Source organism: Acipenser ruthenus, chromosome 60 (assembly GCF_902713425.1).
Source record: "Acipenser ruthenus chromosome 60, fAciRut3.2 maternal haplotype, whole genome shotgun sequence".
NCBI lineage: Eukaryota > Metazoa > Chordata > Actinopteri > Acipenseriformes > Acipenseridae > Acipenser > Acipenser ruthenus.
In genome coordinates, this window is record NC_081248.1 from 220556 (window position 1) to 241287 (window position 20732).

The window sequence follows — 20732 nt, forward strand, 5'->3', positions numbered from 1 at the left end:
CATACTAGTCCCAATGGTATCTGACAAATGTCCATTTTGTTTACAAATAGTTTTATCTTTTGTAAAAGATTAGCTTCTCTTTTTACTGTACTCAATAATGTATTTGTTAAACTGAATGTGGTCTTTTCCGAATGTGTTTTTGTTTTTGGTGTGCCTTATATTAAGGAAAAGAAGCATCTGTGCCAGCTACTTAACTTTCTTTTGGGGCAGGCCAAGCTCTCCATTTTAAAATCTAGAAAAGCTCAAATTGCCCAGGTTGGGGAAACAGATGCTGTTACTGTTTTTAGAATGCTGGTGATTAGTAGAATCAAGCTGAATTTCAGTTATTACTGCATGATCCATGACTTAGATTCTTTTCAGTTAAATTGGTGTATTGGGGGTGTGCTCACTGAGACTGAAGGAGAAATCCTTAATATATATATTTATAATATGTATTTATTTATTTATAATGACTTAATGTTTTAAATTTTGTCTTGTAAATATTTTAATACATCTGTCATGGGCCCTTCTGAGCGGTCCTGAGGCCTGACAAAATGATGCTTTAAAAGAATTTCAAAACTGAGTCCCGACATGTGAATTTCAAAACTGAGTCCCGACATGTGAATTTCAAAGCAGTGCACAATCTAAATTTATGTAACTGGTCCATTTATGTAACTGCATAACTGCAGTTCCTACACTTTCAGTACAATGGGCAAATCTCTGTAATTCCCAGTTTTCGCCAATAGCGTTTATACACTCAGCGATCAGGCCCGTATCTGCAACCACGAGAACTATCTCTCTGTCTGCTTACGAGGGAGCCTCCCTACACCTGAATGAGGCTACCTTTTGTTCTCTAAGCCCCGACTCTTTACAGGTGAGTTTATTAATCTTAAAGCGGTGTACATTAATAGGGCAGGGAGCAGAAAGTGTCTGAACGCTGCTGAAAGGGTTAGGCTATCTATCTATCTCTATCAATCTGTACACTGGGTGTGGAGGGGGGAGGGGACAGAGAGTGTCTGAACGCTACTGAAAGGGTTAGGCTATCTATCTATCTCTATCAATCTGTACACTGGGTGTGGATAGGGCAGGGAGTGTCTGAACGCTGCTGAAAGTTGTCGCTATTGTTTTTTTTCTTGTTTTACTGTGCCTTTTGTTATGCTGTTTAGAAGTATTTTAAAAAGGGGGCCAGGATAGGCAGGTTTAGAGGGAGGCCACCTTCAAACTTCTCCTATTAAAGGCTGACCCGTAGGCACGGAATAAAGGAGTTCATTTCACTGCAGAAATGTGCACTCGCTATCAGGGAGGTGGAGGGCTGTGAACATACAGTCCGCCTCTCGTCTGAGTGGTTTGATTGTTGTTGTTTCAGTGGCACTGCTGATCAGGTTATTGAAAAGGGAATTGTGAATAAAACCCCTGAAGAACTAGCCCGTGTGGTCAGATGATGTCTGGTCTAATAAGGGAGGTGGGGGCCGTCAAAACAAGCCAAGCTGACAGAGGAGTTCGTTTCTCTGGAGAGATGTGTGCTGGCTATCGGGGAGGTGGGGGGCCGTCAAAACAAGCCAAGCTGACAGAGGAGTTTGTTTCTCTGGAGAGATGTGTGCTGGCTATCGGGGAGATGGGGGGGTGTCAGAACAAGCCAAGCTGACAGAGGAGTTTGTTTCTCTGGAGAGATGTGTGCTGGCTATCGGGGAGATGGGGGGGTGTCAGAACAAGCCAAGCTGACAGAGGAGTTCGTTTCTCTGGAGAGATGTGTGCTGGCTATCGGGGAGGAGGGGGGCTGTCAGAACAAGCCTGCCTCTTGTATGAGCGGCTCCAATGTTATTAAAAGGGAATTGTGGTGAACAACACTTTGTTTTCTGTCACTCCTGCGAACCCTACTGTATTTACATGCAGCTCTCCACAATAGTGCGCAATAGATTTTACACCTCAGTGTGCAGAATGTAATCCAGCTCTCTTCTTTCACAGAGTCTGTGAAGCGAGAGGTCCTTAAATCAGGTATGTAGAGTGTGTGGAAATCCACAGCCTGACTCACCCCAGCACAGCCCTGCCAGTTAGTGTGTGCTGCACATCTTCTGAACTGTAGAAAGTACAGGAGGAGTGATTGTAAAATAATGCTCTCTTTATTTCTGTGTTCTAGAATGGAAGTGGATCCTCAGCTCAGCAGGTATGTGTCTCTTCAATGGATTCCTTTTACAGTGGAGGGTAAAAGAACAGCAGGGAGCCCCGTCTCACTCACTGTGTTTACATCTATAATAAAAAGTGACTTCAGGGTAGCAGGGTCATGTAAACCCTGCATGCTAAAGGTGCTGGTGACCATGGCATTGACCTCATATGAATGCCACACTGAGTCATGAGATTTCTACTGTATAGAGACACAACACTTTCAGTAAACTGTCTTCATTTTTGGTAAGCAGCTGTATTCTTTGAGTTTCTTTGCTGGAGTCCAGTAACAATTACCCCTTTGCTGCCACTTTGCTTTTTAACTTCTGGCCATATAATTGATACAGAGAGCACACTATAAACGCTCACATTATTATTATTATTATTATTGGCGGCACGGTGGTGCGGTGGTTAGCGATGCTGCCTCACAGTGCCAGGGTCCTGGGTTCGAGTCCAGTCTCAAGGGTTTGTCTGTGTGGAGTTTGCATGTTCTCCCCGTGTTCGCTGGGTTTTCTCCAGGTACTCCGGTTTCCTCCCACAGTCCAAAGACATGCTGGCTAGGTGGATTGGCCTCTCTAAATTGTCCCTTAGTTGCCCTGCGATGGACTGGCGTCCCATCCAGGGTGTAGAGTCTCACCTTGCGCCCCTGTGTCTGTCGGGTTAGGCTCCAGCTCACCGCAACCCTCTATAGGATTAAGCGGTTAAAGATAATGGATGGATTATTATTATTTTTATTATTATTATTATTATTATTATTATTGTCTCCTCTCTTCTTCACAGTTGACAGTTTGACTCTGGACCTCGATACAGCACACCCCCGACTCACCCTGCCTGTGGATGAGAAACAAGTGAGAAGGAAAAGGCAGGATCATAACAATCCCCAGAGATTTGATTACAGGCGCTGTGTGCTGGGCAGTGAGGGCTTCACCTCAGGGAGACACTACTGGGAGCTGGGGGTGGGAGAGAATACATTCTGGAGATTAGGAGTCAGCAGAGGGTCTGCCCCAAGGAAGGAGGAGTTCAGCATGACCCCCCAGCAGGGTTACTGGACTGTGGGGTGGGATGGAGATGAAGATAAAGATGAGTTCACTGCTCTCACTGACCCCCAGACCCCCCTCCCCCGGAGCCTGAAGCCCCAGAAGCTGGGGGTGTATCTGGATTATGAGGAAGGACAGCTCTCCTTTTACAATGTGGAGACCAGATCTCACATCTACACTTTCACTGACATGTTCAATCCCAATGAGAAACTCTATCCATTCTTCTGGACGTTGGAATACAAAGACCTTGCACTGGTGTCCCCGGGGAAGATGAATGACAGCTCTTTCTTTCTTCTAGTCTGGAAAGGGATTCTTGCTGCATCAGGTACTGGTTCACTTTACTACTTGTTTGCTAGAGGCTGATTTGCTTGTTGATTTATTATTCATTTCTATAACTCCTATCTGGTTTGAAGTGTTACAGAACACCCTTTAGTGTTTTCAACAAACACACAGCTAGCCATTGCTTTTCATAATAATAACAACATGGGTCATGCAGGTTTTATTGTTTTATAGTATTGAGAAGTTCATGTCATAATAAAAAGTCTGCAGTTGTTACAATAACAGCAATGTATAAGTTTAAATTATTACAGAACACGCTTTAGTGTTTATAACAAACACACTCTTTCCATTGCTGTCTCCTGTGCTAAACGCATTGCTGAGATATCTTTACAACATCATATCAATTGTTTTGATATTTTTATTCACATCACATAAATTAACTGAGAAATGAAGGTGATGGCAAAATACAGCATGAAGATTGTGTCACACCTCCAGCTGTGTACCTGCCTGACTCTTCACACAGTGTGAGGATTGTGTCACACCTCCATGTGTACCTGCCTGACTCTTCACACAGCGTGAGGATTGTGTCACACCTCCATGTGTACCTGCCTGACTCTTCACACAGTGTGAGGATTGTGTCACACCTCCATGTGTACCTGCCTGACTCTTCACACAGTGTGAGGATTGTGTCACACCTCCATGTGTACCTGCCTGACTCTTCACACAGTGTGAGGATTGTGTCACACCTCCATGTGTACCTGCCTGACTCTTCACACAGTGTGAGGATTGTGTCACACCTCCATGTGTACCTGCCTGACTCTTCACACAGTGTGAGGATTGTGTCACACCTCCATGTGTACCTGCCTGACTCTTCACACAGTGTGAGGATTGTGTCACACCTCCATGTGTACCTGCCTGACTCTTCACACAGTGTGAGGATTGTGTCACACCTCCATGTGTACCTGCCTGACTCTTCACACAGCGTGAGGATTGTGTCACACCTCCATGTGTACCTGCCTGACTCTTCACACAGTGTGAGGATTGTGTCACACCTCCATGTGTACCTGCCTGACTCTTCACACAGTGTGAGGATTGTGTCACACCTCCATGTGTACCTGCCTGACTCTTCACACAGTGTGAGGATTGTGTCACACCTCCATGTGTACCTGCCTGACTCTTCACACAGTGTGAGGATTGTGTCACACCTCCATGTGTACCTGCCTGACTCTTCACACAGTGTGAGGATTGTGTCACACCTCCATGTGTACCTGCCTGACTCTTCACACAGTGTGAGGATTGTGTCACACCTCCATGTGTACCTGCCTGACTCTTCTACACACTATGAAGAGTCTGAAAAATAACAACGATGAGATTTTAGTTGTGCAGCTATTTAGTTTTAAATTGAACATTCTGAAATGGTTCATAAAAATGTCATGGATGCTGATAGGCAGGGGTTCACATAACTGGTACGCAGCTACGCACGCGCACCAATAAAAACAAATACGGACTTCCATACCGTCAGTGCATTTCTAACAGGAAAGCATTTTTCTCAGTGAGGGTGCACATTATCTGACTGTGACCCATATCTGCCTAACCTCCCGATTTTCGTTTAAGTCTCATAGTCTCTGGGATCTGTCAGTGATCTCCGGATAACTGAGCTTATTATCACTGATCATAGCTAAATACCAGTCCCCATATTTCACTTTAGGCTGGAGGGTTAGTCCCTCCCTGCTAGCGCTATCATTGGCTGCTTCAAGATTTAATAAAACAAAATGGATAGTGATAGGTAGAATCACTCCAGTTCATAACATCAGTCATTTCTTTTGATGGACACCACTCACAGAAGAGGGATATAGTTCCGGGGAGTGGCATTGTGAAAGCTCACTGACGCTTCACTTCCCAGACTGAGCGCGGATGAGAGGAGGAGTCGATGCTTGAGAGCCGTTACATTTAAACATGAGTTTAAAAAATACATTTACTTCAGCATTTTACTTAAAATAACATTTTGTTCCCTCAGTTGTATCCTTCTATAGATACTGTTGTGCTGTCAAGCTAACGTGTTTAACAGCACTAATACAGTGAAGAAGTGTTTTGTTTCTTGCTTTTGAATCCCCAGGGCTGGAATGTGGTGGTAGGATATTGAAATAAACAGAGACTGTGAGATGATTTGTTAAATTGTAATAACCAGCAATCCAGACTCCTAGTTAAACATTCAGAAACTCTAGTTGTTGTCTCTGACACTGCCATTAACCCTTTAAGGATGTGATGGTGTAACACGATCATACTGAAGTGTCATTCTGGGTCCGTGATCGGGTAAACACGATTAAAACACACTTCGTTTCTTTCACTTGCTGGGACACCATACTTTGCAGTACAGCTTGTTAACGCATGTCGTTGGATAGGGGAGGGGTTGAACTTCACTGCCTGATTGGTTGTTTATTCGTGTGATGTCACAGAGACTGGCGTTTCATTTGTAAAGGACAGAGGCATTTCATAGCAACACGCAGAGACAAAACATGACACAGGAACTTGTTTACAGCAAAGAAAATAACCGGGAAACACTATAAATTCAATATATTCAACTTATAGTAATATTAGAACATTTATTCTGTCTCGTGTTTTAATATATATGTTTTTACAACATTTCTAAATATTGAACGAGTGGATATAAGGGTTCTTGTTTCAGGGACTACATTTATTTATTATTTTTTCCTTATTGCTGAAAATAATGGAGTGAAGAACTATTATTTTATTTATACATATTTATTTTGAGTAAATAATCGAGAGTAGTGTCCATTATTGCTTCTAAAGACCCTGAGGATAAACGTGTATTCTGTCATTGCAATCACTCAGGTGAAACAGTGTCTCTTGTAATTTGGCCAAACATCAATATTTTTCAACAAAACTTTCAGGAAGTATTGTAAGGTCCATCGGGTCATAGAATAAGACATTTTTATACATGTATCTCTAAGCAGAATACAAAATAATAGAAAAATACTTAACGTTAAAAAAAGAAAATAAACGAAATATCGTTTTGAAAAAAAAGTGAAAAGCTTGTCTGGTTTCTGAAGTGCTTTATAATGCTCTCCAGAGTGTTCAGAAGAAAAGAACAGTTCCAAGATGCTACTCTAAAAAATAGATGTTTAGTGAATTTTTATAGGAAGAGTCAACTACTACCAAAAAGGGTTAACCACATTATAAATGTTTGGTCCTTAAAGGGTTAACCACATTATAAATGCTTGGTCCTTAAAGAGTTAAGCAGTGCTGCTTGTGAGCGTGGGTTTCCACATTTTAAAAAACAAATATCGATCCCACCTATCAGCCTCAGTCTGCCCTGATCCACATTCATGTGTGTAAGATGACACTGAAACCTTTGATCCTGAACCCAGCATCCTTGACAGGGTGCAAATTGCTTTGAAAATGATCAAACCCGCCCTAATCGAGCCCCCTCACAACTTCACACACGACACGACCCTTCTCTCCCGTGTATGTGGAGGAGTGGGGGGTGGGGGAGTCATGTGACTAGTCCCTCCTCTCTCCCTCTCCCTCCCTCACTCCTATCTCTCCTCTCCCTCTCATCTTCTCTCTCCCTCCCTCCATCATACCCTCCTTTCCCTCTCTCCTCTCCCTCCCTCTCCTCTCTCCTTTTCCCTCCCCCATACCCTCCTCTTTCTCCTCCCTCTCCCCTATCTCTCCTCTCCCTCCCTCCATCATACCCTCCTCTCTCCTCTCCCTCTCTCTACTCTCTCTCGTCTGCCCTCTCTCCCCTCTTCTCTCCCTCCCTCTCCCATCTCTCTTCTCTCCCTCTCTCTCTACTCCTCTCCCCTCTCTATCCTCTCCCTCTCCCGTCTCTTCTCTCCTTCCCTCCCTCTCTTCTCAATTCAATTCAATTCAAAGGTGCTTTATTGGCATGACAGTCATCAGCAGTATTGCCAAAGCAATTACATTACATATCATATGAACAATATATTTACAATAACAATAGTGGGGCTGTGTGTACTGCTCCCAGTAGGACTGCCAGTTTTTCTGGGTCAGCCAGTTGTGGGATGTCATTTTTCTAAGGAATTTGTCCCTTGTTTGGTTGTATTTCTCACAGTGTAGGAGAAAGTGCATCTCTGTCTCATCCTATGCTGTCTCACAGTGACCACAGAGCCTGTTCTCTCTGGGTAGCCAGGTCTGCCTGTGTCGGCCTTTTCAATGGCCAGGCTGTGGTCACTGAGCCTGTACTTGGTCAGGATCTGCCTCTGCTTTGTATCTCTGACAGTGAAGAGATCCCCTCCAGAGTAAAGTCTCTTTTTAGGGCCCGATAGCAATCCAGTTTAATTGGGGTTTTTGTTTCTTTGTCCCAATGTTCCAGATCGGAGTTTTTGATTTGTGTTACAGTTTGGTTGACTCTGATTGGCAGTGCTGTAGCAGAGCTGTCCTGAAGCTGGTTAGTGTTAGTGTGGGTTAGTGCATTGAGCTTCAGGACCCTGGGCTGAGCTCTTGGGTTAGAGTGCCTTGTACTGGAGGGAGTCTGGCTCACTTCTGTTTAGATTATTATTATTATTATTATTATTATTATTATTATTATTATTATTATTATTAATTATTTCTTAGCAGATTCCCTTATCCAGGGCGACATACAATTGTTACAAGATATCACATTATTTTTACATACAATTACCCATTTATACAGTTGGGTTTTTTTTACTGGAGCAATCAAGGTAAAGTACCTTGCTCAAGGGTACAGCAGCAGTGTCCCCCACCTGTCCAGAGCCCTAACCACTGCTGCCCTAATTGTAGTGCTCTTTTTGCATGTTGGTGAGCAGTGGGTAGCAGCCTAATTCAGCCCTGCATGCATGGTTTGGTGTTTTCTGCTCTACCCAGTGGTTAGGGCTCTGGACTCTTGACCGGAGAGTTGTGGGTTCAATCCCAGGTGGAGGACACTGCTGCTGTACCCTTGAGCAAGGTACTTTACCTAGATTGCTCCAGTAAAAACCCAACTATAAATAGGTAATTGTATGTAAAAATAATGTGATATCTTGTAACAATTGTAAGTCGCCCTGGATAAGGGCGTCGGCTAAGAAATAAATAATAATGATGTTTTTGCATGCAGATTCTGACAGGTAGATTTATTTTATAAAGCCTCCTTTTGATAGTATAAAAAGCTCTGCAGGCTTTTTCTTTTAGTGCATTCACTGCCAGGTTAAAGCTCCCTGACGTACTGATGGTCAGGCCTAGGTATGTATATTGTGTGGTGTGTTCTAGGGTGGTGTTGTGTAGAGTGAAGTGGGACCTGCTTCTTTGAGATCTGGCCTTTTTAAGATCATAATTCTGGTCTTTTTCATGTTTCCTGTCAGGGCCCAGGTCTGACAGTACTGCTCTAGCAGTGACAGGCTCTGCTGTAGCCCCTGCTCTGTGGGTGACAGCAGGACCAGGTCATCTGTGTAGAGCAGGAATTAAATTTATTTGTCGTGTAGAGTGAGGCCAGGGGCTGCAGACTGCTCCAACACCGCTGCTAATTCACTGATGTAAATATTGAACAGTGTTGGACTCAGACTGCAGCCCTGTCTCACTCCACGACCCTGTGTGAAGAATTCTGTTCTTTTGTTGCCAATTTTTATTCCACACTTGTTTTCTGAGTACATTGACTTTATTTATTATGTCATAAGTTTTATCCCCTACACCATGTTGTGGAATTTTATCATTTAAACCTTCATGCCAAATGGAATCAAATGCTTTTTTAAAGTCTATAAAACAAGAGAAAATGTTTCCTTTATTTTTTTGTTGTACATGTTTGTTGATTAGTGTGTGGAGGGTGTAAATATGGTCATTGGTAATTTGGTAGAAATCCAATCTGGCCAGTATTCGGGTATTGATGATACTGCAGAATACCTTCCCCAGGTTGCTGCTCACACAGATGCCTCGGTAGTTGTTGGGGTTGAATTTGTCTCCACTTTTGTAAATTGGGGATATAAGCCCTTGGTTTCAGATGTCAGGGAAGCAGCCTTCCTGTAGTACCAGGTTGAATACTTTAAGCAGGGCCTCCTGCAGCTCAGGGCTGCTGTGTTTGAGCATCTCAGTACTGATGCTGTCGGGCCACAGGCTTTCCTGGGTTTGAGTCCCTGGAGCTTCTCTGCTAGCTCCTGCGGGGAGATTGGGAAGTCCAGTGGATTTTGATTGTCTTTAATAGATAGTTCTAAAGTTTTTTCCCAAATTAAATTTTGCTCTGTTGTAAAATCCTCTTGTAGGGTTTCCTTGTAAAGATTTTCAAAATAGTTTTTCCAGATACACACCCACTCAATATATCGCAGGTGTCGGGGTCCAATACAAATCCACTATATATCGAGGGCTGTGATATTGCGAGAGACCCACAGAAAAACAAATAGGCTGATAACAAATACTGTACAACCACGCCCTCGTTTTATCAGGGGCGTCAGGGTCCAGTATAAATCCTCTACGCAACCCGCTTTCTCTCATTTTTCATATAAAAAGCAGCTTACTGTTTTAATTTGTACAGCGGAGGGTAACTTCAGTCTCCAATTAATTTCATGAGTCTTCCTCTCCTTTCTCAGATGCCCAAACCCGCTGCATTGAAAGAATCCACTCCCGAAAGGCTTGTTGCTAGGGAGCTGACGTCACTGCCGTGTGAATTTTGCTAGAGCATTGCTGCTGCCACAAGTGAACACCTCGCTGGCTAAAATAAAAACCGCTTCAGCAAGTAGATATTTAATTAGCTTTGTGTTATTGTGCAGTGTGTGTGTATGATAACAGTACGATAGTAATGCTTTGTTTTTAATTGTTTTGTATATTGTTGTTTGTGATGTGCAGTACAGAATAAAACGCACAGTAATTCTAAGTGCCGATTGTATACTGCAGGTAAGGCATGCGCAGTTAGACAGTAAAGATGGGGAGCCGACTCCAGGAGCGCGATATATCCGAATCCGCAGGATAGCGAGGGCCGATATAACGAGGGGTGGGTGTAGTTCCATTTTGTATTGTCAGTTCTTGTTTGTGTGTGGAGTTCATATTGTTCCACATTCCCAGAACTGATTTTGGTTAATAGATTCCTCCGTGTCTGTGAGGGTTGTGTTCATGTGTTTCTCTTTGTTCTGTTTCAGGGTGTGTTTGTGTTGCTTTAGGGTCTCGCAGTACCTGAGGTGTAAATCTGGGTTGTGTGGCTGATGATGTTTTTGATTTGATTCTTGTCTTAGTTTTTTCCTTATTGTTTCACATTCATCATCAAACCATTTTTCTTTGGGTTTGTGCTTCTGATTGTTTTTTACTTGTTCATTTTTTTGAGATTTGCCTTGCTTGCTGTTTTTTCTAATATTTCATTCACGTGTTTAACTGCCAGATTTACTCCTCTCACATTAGGCTGGCACTGTGTGATTTGGAAGGTGTCAGTAAGGTTAGTGATTTCAGGAGAGCCAGTTGCTTTATCGAATTCCTCTGTGCTGTTTGGAGCCCATTTATAAGTATGGTTCAGATGGTACAGCTTGCATGGCTGTATTAGTGTGTTACTGGGCTGTCCTGTTCTTTGTAGGAACACAGTAATTTGACTGTGGTCTGACAGACGTGTTTGTAGCCTGACAGTGAATGCATTAATAAAGGAGGGGTCCAGGTCAGTAATGGAGTAATCAACTATGCTAGTCCCAAGAGCTGAGCAGCATGTGAATCTACCTAAAGAGTCCCCTCTGATCCTACCATTAATGATGTACAGACCCCAGGCTTGAAAGAGATGCACTAACTGCCTCCCATTTGTGTTCACAATACAATCAGGGTTGTTTCTGTGGATTGAGGTAGGTGTGAGTTACAGAGGGGTTTGTCCAAATACATGGCTGTTACCTTGTGTGCTTCTACAGTCAGGCTCTGTTCCTGTTCTGGTGTTGAAATCCCCACAGAGCAACACATTTCCCTGGGTCTGGAAATGGCTGATCTCTGTGTGGAGGTGTGACAGGCTGGCTGCAGGGAGGAACTCAGACCAGAGAGAGAAACACACAGACAGACGGTGGTGATGAGAAGCTGAGTGCAAATGGTAGCACTCAGCGTTTATTAACAAAGTAAAAGGTTTAAACAGAACACAAAACAGGACACGGCACTTGTAGCCAAAATAAACAGACAAACAAAACGTACTAAACAGTAAACAGACAGTGCACGGAGACAAACAAACATGGTGAGTGAAAACACTTACTATTATTTTTATTATTCTTTCCGTTTATTTTAACTCCTCTCTCTCTCTCCCGTTCTCCACTCACGAACACCCAACCCCGAGTGAATGAAAATGTGTCTATATATACTGTTGTGCTGGGATTCAATTACTAATTAATTATTCACTTGAATCCCAGCACGTGAATTCATTACGTGCAACCCCGTGCTCACATATTATTACATACTTTAAATGTACGTGAAGTGATAGTGCAATCCCGTGCCTAAATATAAATCTACATTTTTAAATCACACGTGAAACACAGACCCGTTTATATCCCGTGTACCAATGACTATACACCAACATTAACACACGCAACATACAACACATAACACACAAATGCACACAGGGGCGGGGCACATTGCCACAGGAGGTTATGAAAATATTCCTCATTGTAGTTTGTGGATTCAGAGGGAGGGGTGCAGACTGCACTCAGGTAAACGTCAGTTTCACCTTGGACTGCGTTTTTGTTTATTTTGAGTTATGTGTGTGTGTCTGTCCTTGTTTAATTGAGCCGATGGATTGGGCGAGCTCCCCTCTGTGCCACACTAGTATCCCCCCCCCCCCCCCCCCGCCAAAAGATTTCACAGGAATTGAGAAATATGGGGCTGCACCTGCTATTGATCCGCCCCTGACCATAACACTGCCCCACATCCCGCCTACAGGAAGCCAATCTGGAAGCTCTGATCTGTGAATTTCTTTGATTGACAGTCCGCCAACCCTAACCCATTTCTGTGATCGCAGAATTGGGGAGTCCTGGTAGGATTGGTGATTAAACCGGTTCGTTTATCATTAATAATAGTGTCGTGTTGGATGTTCAGATGTACGCAGAATCAAATAGTCGGTCAGTAGAACACGTTCTTATGACGCACTGTTTCATACGTGCTGACATTCTGACAATTAAATATAGTTCAGTATTGAACACTTGATTTGGTGTGTTTGATGTTTATAAATAAGGGTTAAATTAACGTTTGGGGAGGGGGGCTCATCTTCCTCTTCCTCCGCCACTGGTTAAGGTCATGTGATCGCTCTGCTTCAGATGTAAACAGTGTGTTCAGTATTAATAAAATTACAATATGTCGAGTCCGCTTCCAAAGAATACGTTTTGCAAAGTATAAAGAACACAACAGGCAGCTGCAGGAGTTTGAATGCGTTTGTACCGCGGGCTCAGCTTTGAGGAGCTGGAATGGGTTTGTTCTTTTGTAGAAACGTTTTCATACTAACTCCTGTACTTGATAACATTCATTTAAAAATTCAATTGATGCCTCTGATGAATATGTTTTTGTGACTAATTAGCTATTAACATTTAAAACATTCAGTACGTTTACATGACAAAGTGTTTAATGAAAACTAATGTTTTCGGAAAACTGAATCAGAAAACTGATTTTCTTAAAACGTCACTTTTCTGTGTTTACATAATTAACGACAGAAAGTCTAATTAGAATTCAGCTGTATAAATGGATTGAAATTTTCAGAAAACGCAGGATATTTTCGCATGCAAAGTACTGTAGTACCCTAAGTACGATTTGAACAGACCGGACATTTTTTCTGCGATAGAACGGATACCAATCCAATAACAAGTGCTTTATCGAAGTGTCAGGTCTTAAATTCAAAGATTACTATCCTATACCTCTATTCAGATTCCCCACAATGTGCAATCAGCCTTTCCAACAGCTCTTCCTGTTCTATATTACCAGTTTCCTTTGCAGACATTATTTAAAATGATCACATAATTTTAAAGCTGGAAAACATGTGCTGCTTCAGTATGGGCTATTAAAAAATACTTCTTCTTCTTATTATTATTTATTTCTTAGCAGATGCCCTATCCAGGGGGACTTACAGTCATAAACAAAAATACTGTAACGACCCGGACAGTTGTATTGTTGCAGGACTTGTTGTCTGTCCCGTTTGTCTTGTCTATCTTTTATGTTATGTGTATTGTAAGGGGAACGGGTCACGCCGTTAGTTAGCAGCGGGAAAAGGGGGACTGCAGACCATGGGGTCGATTGGTTGAGCCGGTCAGCGGCGGGAGATGAGGAGAGGTTATATAAGGTGGTGCATGAGTGACAGAGGGGAGAGAGACTGAGAGTGAGAGAGAGTGACAGCGACTTGAGAGAAAGCGAGAGATGGCAGTAGAGGATAAATAAGGGTTTGTTGTTTTGGTGGCATGAATTCCGGCTCCTGACAGGAATTCTCTGTTTATTTCAATAAAAATTCGAGACCGAGAATTCCACACTGTCTCCATGAGTCCTGCTTCATAAACCTGACAAGATCGCTACACTGGTGTCAGAAGTGGACGCAGGTACCCCGGTACACACTCGTCAGACTGTAGCCTGGTGAGCAAGTCTGGGGCGGACTTGAGGCTGGCAGGGGAGAGTGTAGCGTGCACGAGGATTGGCAGCAGGGCTGGTAGGTGACGTAATCACACACAGAGACATAAGCCCGATATACGCTCCTTGCAAAGGAGCCGGCTCTTTTATACAGTGGTATCAGCGCTATGCTTTAGTGCGAGAGGTTCCGGGTTCGCGCCCGCCCTCCGCTCGTGTGTGGATTGCCTCGCCCTGGGTGATGCGCCTGCCTGCGTTAACCGAGATCGCTACAATACATTTCATGAATCACAGTACAAGTATTAATACAATTAAGAGCAGGATAAAATACAATGACTTCGGTTATACCAAGTACAAGTATGACAAAATACGATTCAACGGAGCAAATGGATCCATGCAGACTGATTACATATTATTATTATTATTTTCTCTGTTTTCTAAAACCACGTGCAGGAATGAAGGTCCGAGTTTGCACATGTGCAGTACGCTATCAGAATAAGTTTTCTGAAAAGTGCGTATACATGATATACATTTGGTTGGTTTTCGGAATTGAATCGGAAATTTCTAGGTGCTGTTTTCCGAAAACTGACCTAAGGAATATTCCGATACATTTTCCGAAAACTGTGTTTACATGACTTTTGATATCCGAATTAGTTTTCCAAAAAATATCGGAATTCTTATGCTCATGTTTTCATGGTCATAAGCGGCCTCTTGTGGTGAGATTTTGCAAAGCAGTCTTTGTCTCCAGAGACTGTTGTACAGTTCACCACAAGAGGGCAACCTTGTACCACCCCGTAGTTAAAGGTCAAACTTTGTTTTTTTTCTGCTGGTTAATGCAAAACACAGTGATATTTCGTTTTTTGTTCTAATAGTGGGATACTACAGGTAACAAGATAAGGTTAAATAGGTATAAGGTTATGGCTGAAGCAGTGAGCTGTGGAAAAGGTGGCGATTACTGCATAGAAGCTGGTCAGCTACAATTATAAAATAACACGGTTATAGAGCAAGCGATTCTTAAATAATAATAATAAAAATCTTTACAACAACAATAGGCTTCCCGGCCATTCTGGCCTGGAAGCCTAATAATAATAATAATAATAATAACAATAATAATAATAATAATAATGTATCCTCTCTGTTCCACAGTTGATGTGACTCTGGACCCTGATACAGCACACCCCCGGCTCATCCTGTCTGCGGAGGGGAAACGAGTGAGACTGGGAGAGACACGGCAGGATCTCCCTGACAGTCCAGAGAGATTTGATCGCTGGCCCTGTGTGCTGGGCAGGGAGGGTTTCACCTCGGGGAGACGCTACTGGCAGGTGCAGGTGGAGGGGAATACATGGTGGAGATTAGGAGTCAGCAGAGAGTCTGCCAAGAGGAAGGGGGGGTTCAGCATGACCCCCCAGCAGGGTTACTGGACTGTCAGGTGGAGTGGAGATGAGTTCATTGCTCTCACTGACCCCGAGACCCCCCTCCCCCGGAGCCTGAAGCCCCAGAAGCTGGGGGTGTATCTGGATTATGAGGAAGGGCAGCTCTCCTTTTACAATGTGGAGACCAGATCTCACATCTACACTTTCACTGACATGGAGTTCAAACCCAATGAGAAACTCTATCCATTCTTCTATACTCTGGACAGTGATACAGACCTTGTGCTGGAGTCCCCTGACCCTGACCCTGTCAGCGCTGCAGATTAAACACACATTGCTGTCTGAACCAGGAAACTATTCAAACAGCTCAGACAATCTCCTCTTCACTTTCACTGACACTCTCTCTGCACTCTTCTGGGCTGATGAGAAGAAATCCTCTCTCTTCCACCCTCTTACCCTGAGCCCCTCCTTATTTCTCTACACCCCCTTTCCTACTCTCCCTTCCTGTCTCTCTCTCTCTCTCTTTCCCCTCCACCTCTCCATCTCCAGATCCCTCTTTCTCTCCTCTTCTGCTCTCCTCTCTGCCTCCCCTATGGCTCTCCTCTCTTTCTCTTTCCTTCCCTCTGATATGTTAATCCCCTCCCTTTCCCATTCTCCCTCTCTCCACCCTGCCCTCTCTACTCTCCCTCTCTCCACCCTGCCCTCTCTACTCTCCCTCTCTCCTCCATCCTCTCTACTCTCCCTCTCTCCTCCATCCTCTACTCTCCCTCTCTCCTCCATCCTCTCTACTCTCCCTCTCTCCACCCTGCCTTCTCTACTCTCTCTCTCCTCTATCCTCTTTACTCTCCCTCTCTTGTCCCTGCCTTCTCTACTCTCCCTCTCTCCTCCATCCTCTCTACTCTCCCTCTCTCCACCCTGCCTTCTCTACTCTCCCTCTCTCCTCCATCCTCTCTACTCTCCCTTTCTCCTCCATCCTCTCTACTCTCCCTCTCTCCTCCCTGCCTTCTCTACTCTCCCTCTCTCCTCCATCCTCTCTACTCTCCCTCTCTCCACCCTGCCTTCTCTACTCTCCCTCTCTCCTCCATCCTCTCTACTCTCCCTCTCTCCACCCTGCCTTCTCTACTCTCCCTCTCTCCACCCTGCCCTCTCTACTCTCCCTCTCTTCTCCCTGCCTTCTCTACTCTCCCTCTCTCCTCCATCCTCTACTCTCCCTCTCTCCTCTATCCTCTCTACTCTCCCTCTCTCCACCCTGCCTTCTCTACTCTCCCTCTCTCCTCTCTCCTCCCTCTCTCCTCTCTCCTCCCTCCCCCTCTAATTTTGTACTGTGATATTTTGTAACAGCTGTAAGTCTCCCTGGATAAGGGTGTCTGCTAAGAAATAAATAATGATAAAAGACTTTCTAGACAATAGATGAATGCATTATTTTCCATGTAATCAATATTTACACTGAAGCTGAGATGCTCCCTGAATATTATTCATTGCTAAACTCAGTGAACTGATTTCTGCTATTTTGATATGAATCTTCTGCTCTGTTTTTGTAGCGCATCTATTTTCTATCTTTCTTGATAAAATGTATAAAAGATATAACAGTGTTGTGTGATTTACTGCTCAATTGTTTACCTCGGCAATCTTGAACTCGTAAAAAGAAAGACATTCATGACAGCAGAGTGCTGATTAAATGAGACCATTACACATATGAATGAATTGTATCCTTAAACTGGACATTTTAATTGTGATTCTTCCCACATAACTCTCAACAATAACAAGCCTGTTGGGTTCATGAGCAGATTCTTCACAGAGACACTGTGCTCTAGTCTAGCTGCTATAGTCAGTCAAACATTGTGCTCTAGATCAATGACAACTATCTGCTATACTGGCAGACTACAATAAATGTAGCCTCGATTTACGACGGTCTGTACTGTACATCGAGATTGTTTTTATGTATTTTATTAATGTTGCTTTTGATATAATATAATGGTTTGATATAATACTTGTTTGAACTTGCCGACTGAAAAAACATCAGTAAGCACAAACACCATCATCCCCACATCGCTGTCAGCCAAGATGCTAGAACAGAAACAGAACAAACGGATTCTGAGAAGAGACTCACCCTGTTCCTGTTACACATCGAACAAGCTCAACGTGTCCGAACCGGTTCACCTCCCGAGATTCCGCCTGTAATAAACGAGGCACTTCTGTGATGTTTCAGCACGCAGTTTCTAATCGTGTAATAGAATAAACAAATCGCTACCTATTTAAAATATAATGACGATGAAATTGATTAAGGACATTAACATCGTTTCTTTTATATCTGATATCAGATTTTTATTTTGGTCTAAAATGTAGCCTCTCTCTTTCCATCTAGATTTATTTGATGGTTTTAAAAGAAACACGATGTTGGGAAGAAAAAGCGAAAATCACTCATAATATAATGTAAACATGCTCCAATTGCGAAACTTAAAAACAACATATAACACTTACCGTGTAAACTACAGCTGTTTTATTAAATTATTGGAATATCATACTTATATAAATACAGTATAGTCATTCAGGAAAACATTGCTTGCTTATCCCCAGTATTAAGAAATACATTCCATTCAAATTAAGCAGTCTGTGTTTAAAATTGTTACGGAAAACGCTCAATAATAGGCAAACAATACTTATTTATGGCGAGAGAAAATACATAAACCAAACATGTACCCTTAACACTAAAGAACATAGCCCCATTCAGAAACTATAAATCAGACTTAATTTTTTTTTTTAAAAAAACAAGGAAAATAAAAATACGATTTCGTGATTGGACACTTTTCTGGACCCAAGAGTGAGTGTATATCCCCGCAATAAAACACAATCACGGGAGGGGTGGACTTCCAACTGGAAGCATGTTTCAGTGTAGCTCGATCGAAAACAAAGTAAACCAGTCCATTGATATTGTATCAGATTGTCTGATTGTAAAGAACGTGTCAATGATGTGGGAACGTGAGCTACACCCGCTGAGGCAAGGCGTGTGTTTGATATCGCTGCAAACAGACATGGTAACGCTGCGCTGCCACACACACTAGTCATTGCTGCAATTCTCACGCTTTGGCATTATTCAGACAAGAAAAATAAACCGATTCGATGCGCTTTTATAGAAAAGTGGGTGGCTCTTAAAAGAGCCTTTGGGGGCTTGTAAGATCTAAAAGCGGCGTCTGAGTAATTTACTTCTCGGTTTTCTTGGGCAGCAGCACGGCCTGGATGTTGGGCAGCACTCCGCCTTGATCGATGGTGACGCCTCCCATCAGCTTGTTGAGCTCCTCGTCGTTGCGCACAGCGAGCTGCAGGTGACGCGGGATGATTCGGGTTTTCTTGTTGTTCCGGGCTTTCAGCAGTCAGGTACTCGAGATAGATAGACCGGGGCTCCAGCGCCGACACGCTGGGCGTTCACGCCCGACTGGGAACTGCAGTTCGTGATGGGGCTGAATCCTCAGCTCATTCGACCCCACATGAACCAATTGAAGCAAACAGTGGTTCATTGAACCAGTAGGTCATGTGACCCGTGAACGGTGTTCAGCAGGAGCTGGTAGTTGTTTTTTTTTTATCCAATACGTACTTTTTGTCAGCAGTGCTCACAGTGTGGTGTTTCAGTCAAGCTGAAAGGATTTTTCTTTTTTAAATCCAGATGCTACTTTCTGTTTTATATTTCATAAATTATTTTTTTCAAATTAACAAACCAAAAAAGCATTTTATTTATTGGTAAAAAAAAATCATCCGATCTATTATACGTGTATAAAGGATACAGAGTACACAACTTTAAAAAAGGAAACTGCAGAGATCTGAGCCCTCTATTTTCCACCTCTCTACTTTATAAAGTATAGATGCCCAATTAACCGAGAAAATTAAAAATGAAATTGCTTGATATTGTCAGAAGTGTATGAAACGTCAGTGCAGTTGTCCACTTTACTAAATGTCTTCTCTGGAGATAGAGGTCTGTGTTTCCTCAATGCATTGCGCTGTGCAGATCTACCAGGAGACGGCACTGAAAAACATGAAGCACCTCGTGTGCTTCGGTTCAGTAAATCGTTTTGCGAACCAAATGATTCAGAGGGTTCAGTGGTTCAGGAGGCTACACTTTTCCCATCACTAACTGCAGTCCTGCCCTGGAGGAGCGAGTCTTTGCCTTCGCACGGGTTTTACCGCCGGTCTTTCCTCTTCCAGACATCTCCACTGCAGTTCAGAAACTCACAACAGTAAATGCGCGTCTGCGCTCCTGCTATTAGACACACCGGCTCATTCGTGATTGGACAAAACGGGGCAATACTTGTTAAAATGTTGAAGACGTCATAGTGGATGAGGGCGTGCAGAATCTTATTGCATGCCTCTGATTGGTTGGATCATTTCCTGCCCGCTGTTTCTGTTCTGCTGCGGTTTGTCTTGTTTCCTCTTGGCGCGCATTTTTAAATTGGAAGACAGTTGTTACAAAATGTAACCGTTTAGAAGTGTTTAAAACCACACTGCCCCACAGCCGTGTTCCAGTTTAGTTATAAATCCTAGGTTTTAGTTTACAGTTTAGAGTTCTGTGCACTTCAGTTAACTAGAAAGTCGATATTGTTGACTGTCCAGTTTGTTTACAGTGTGTAAAGGTAGTTCTATCTGCAATGTTACCAGTTTAAATTGTGTTACAATCATTTGTTATTTACAGTATAAAATGGATTCATTAAAACGTTTTGTTTTTACCCCAAAATACAAATAACCAAACTTATCGCTGTAGATTTTTAGAATGCCGTGCCTGTTTTAACTCGAGTATCCTCTGGATGAGGTTCAGTAACACAGGCTCAGATTTGTGCCCACATGAAAAACATTCCTACACATCCTAGCTGTGGTTTGAGTGAGATTATACAATGGCACGGAATACTGAAGGAATATTTACACGTTGCCTGCAGGATTGGAGCCTGCGCGGGGAGACCCCACTGGATTCCCAGTCCATCGTCTTACCCACTCGGGCTCGACACCCGCTGCAGAATCCCCCGCATCTGAGCAACGCATCCCCCCGGTGACAGGCAGCCTCCCTGCGTAAGGAGGACACGAAGGTATTTCCAGTGAACACGCTGCTGGTTCTGCGGTGTCAGCAGTTTGTTGATATTTAAAGTTAAGAAGCAGCGGTGTTTTTGCTTAAGGCTGTTCTAGTTTCTAGAACAATCCCTCTTTCCCTAGTTTACACGAACATACTAGAATAATTGAATCAGCTCGTTAATACATTCCCAGACAGCAGGCGGATTCGGGGCGGACTCCTCATGCCGGCGAACCCGCACAGGAGTCGCACACGTGATGCGGTGCCGCTCCGGACTCGGACCGCACGATGCAAGCCTGTTTATACTAATGCAGATGCGGTGCAAATATGAGCCAAATG

At 43.3% G+C, this 20732-nt stretch overlaps 1 protein-coding gene across 1 annotated transcript; it reads left to right on the forward strand.

Moving 5' to 3' along the window:
* The first annotated feature begins 1758 nt into the window (after positions 1-1758).
* LOC131725057 (E3 ubiquitin-protein ligase TRIM39-like) lies at positions 1759-17043 on the forward strand. Its single transcript, XM_059018494.1, has 4 exons — positions 1759-1974; positions 2117-2143; positions 2920-3501; positions 15120-17043. Exons 3-4 carry the CDS (start codon positions 3165-3167, stop codon positions 15668-15670), a joined length of 888 nt encoding a protein of 295 aa, XP_058874477.1. The 5' UTR covers positions 1759-1974; positions 2117-2143; positions 2920-3164; the 3' UTR covers positions 15671-17043.
* Positions 17044-20732: the final 3689 nt, after the last annotated feature.

Excerpts from the sequence above, each read along its gene's own strand:
- LOC131725057 (XM_059018494.1), top strand. The coding sequence starts at position 3,165 with ATGACCCCCCAGCAGGGTTACTGGACTGTGGGGTGGGATGGAGATGAA. Across the intron at positions 3,502-15,119 it reads AGGGATTCTTGCTGCATCAG|TTGATGTGACTCTGGACCCT; the intron begins GTACTGGTTCAC and ends TCTGTTCCACAG.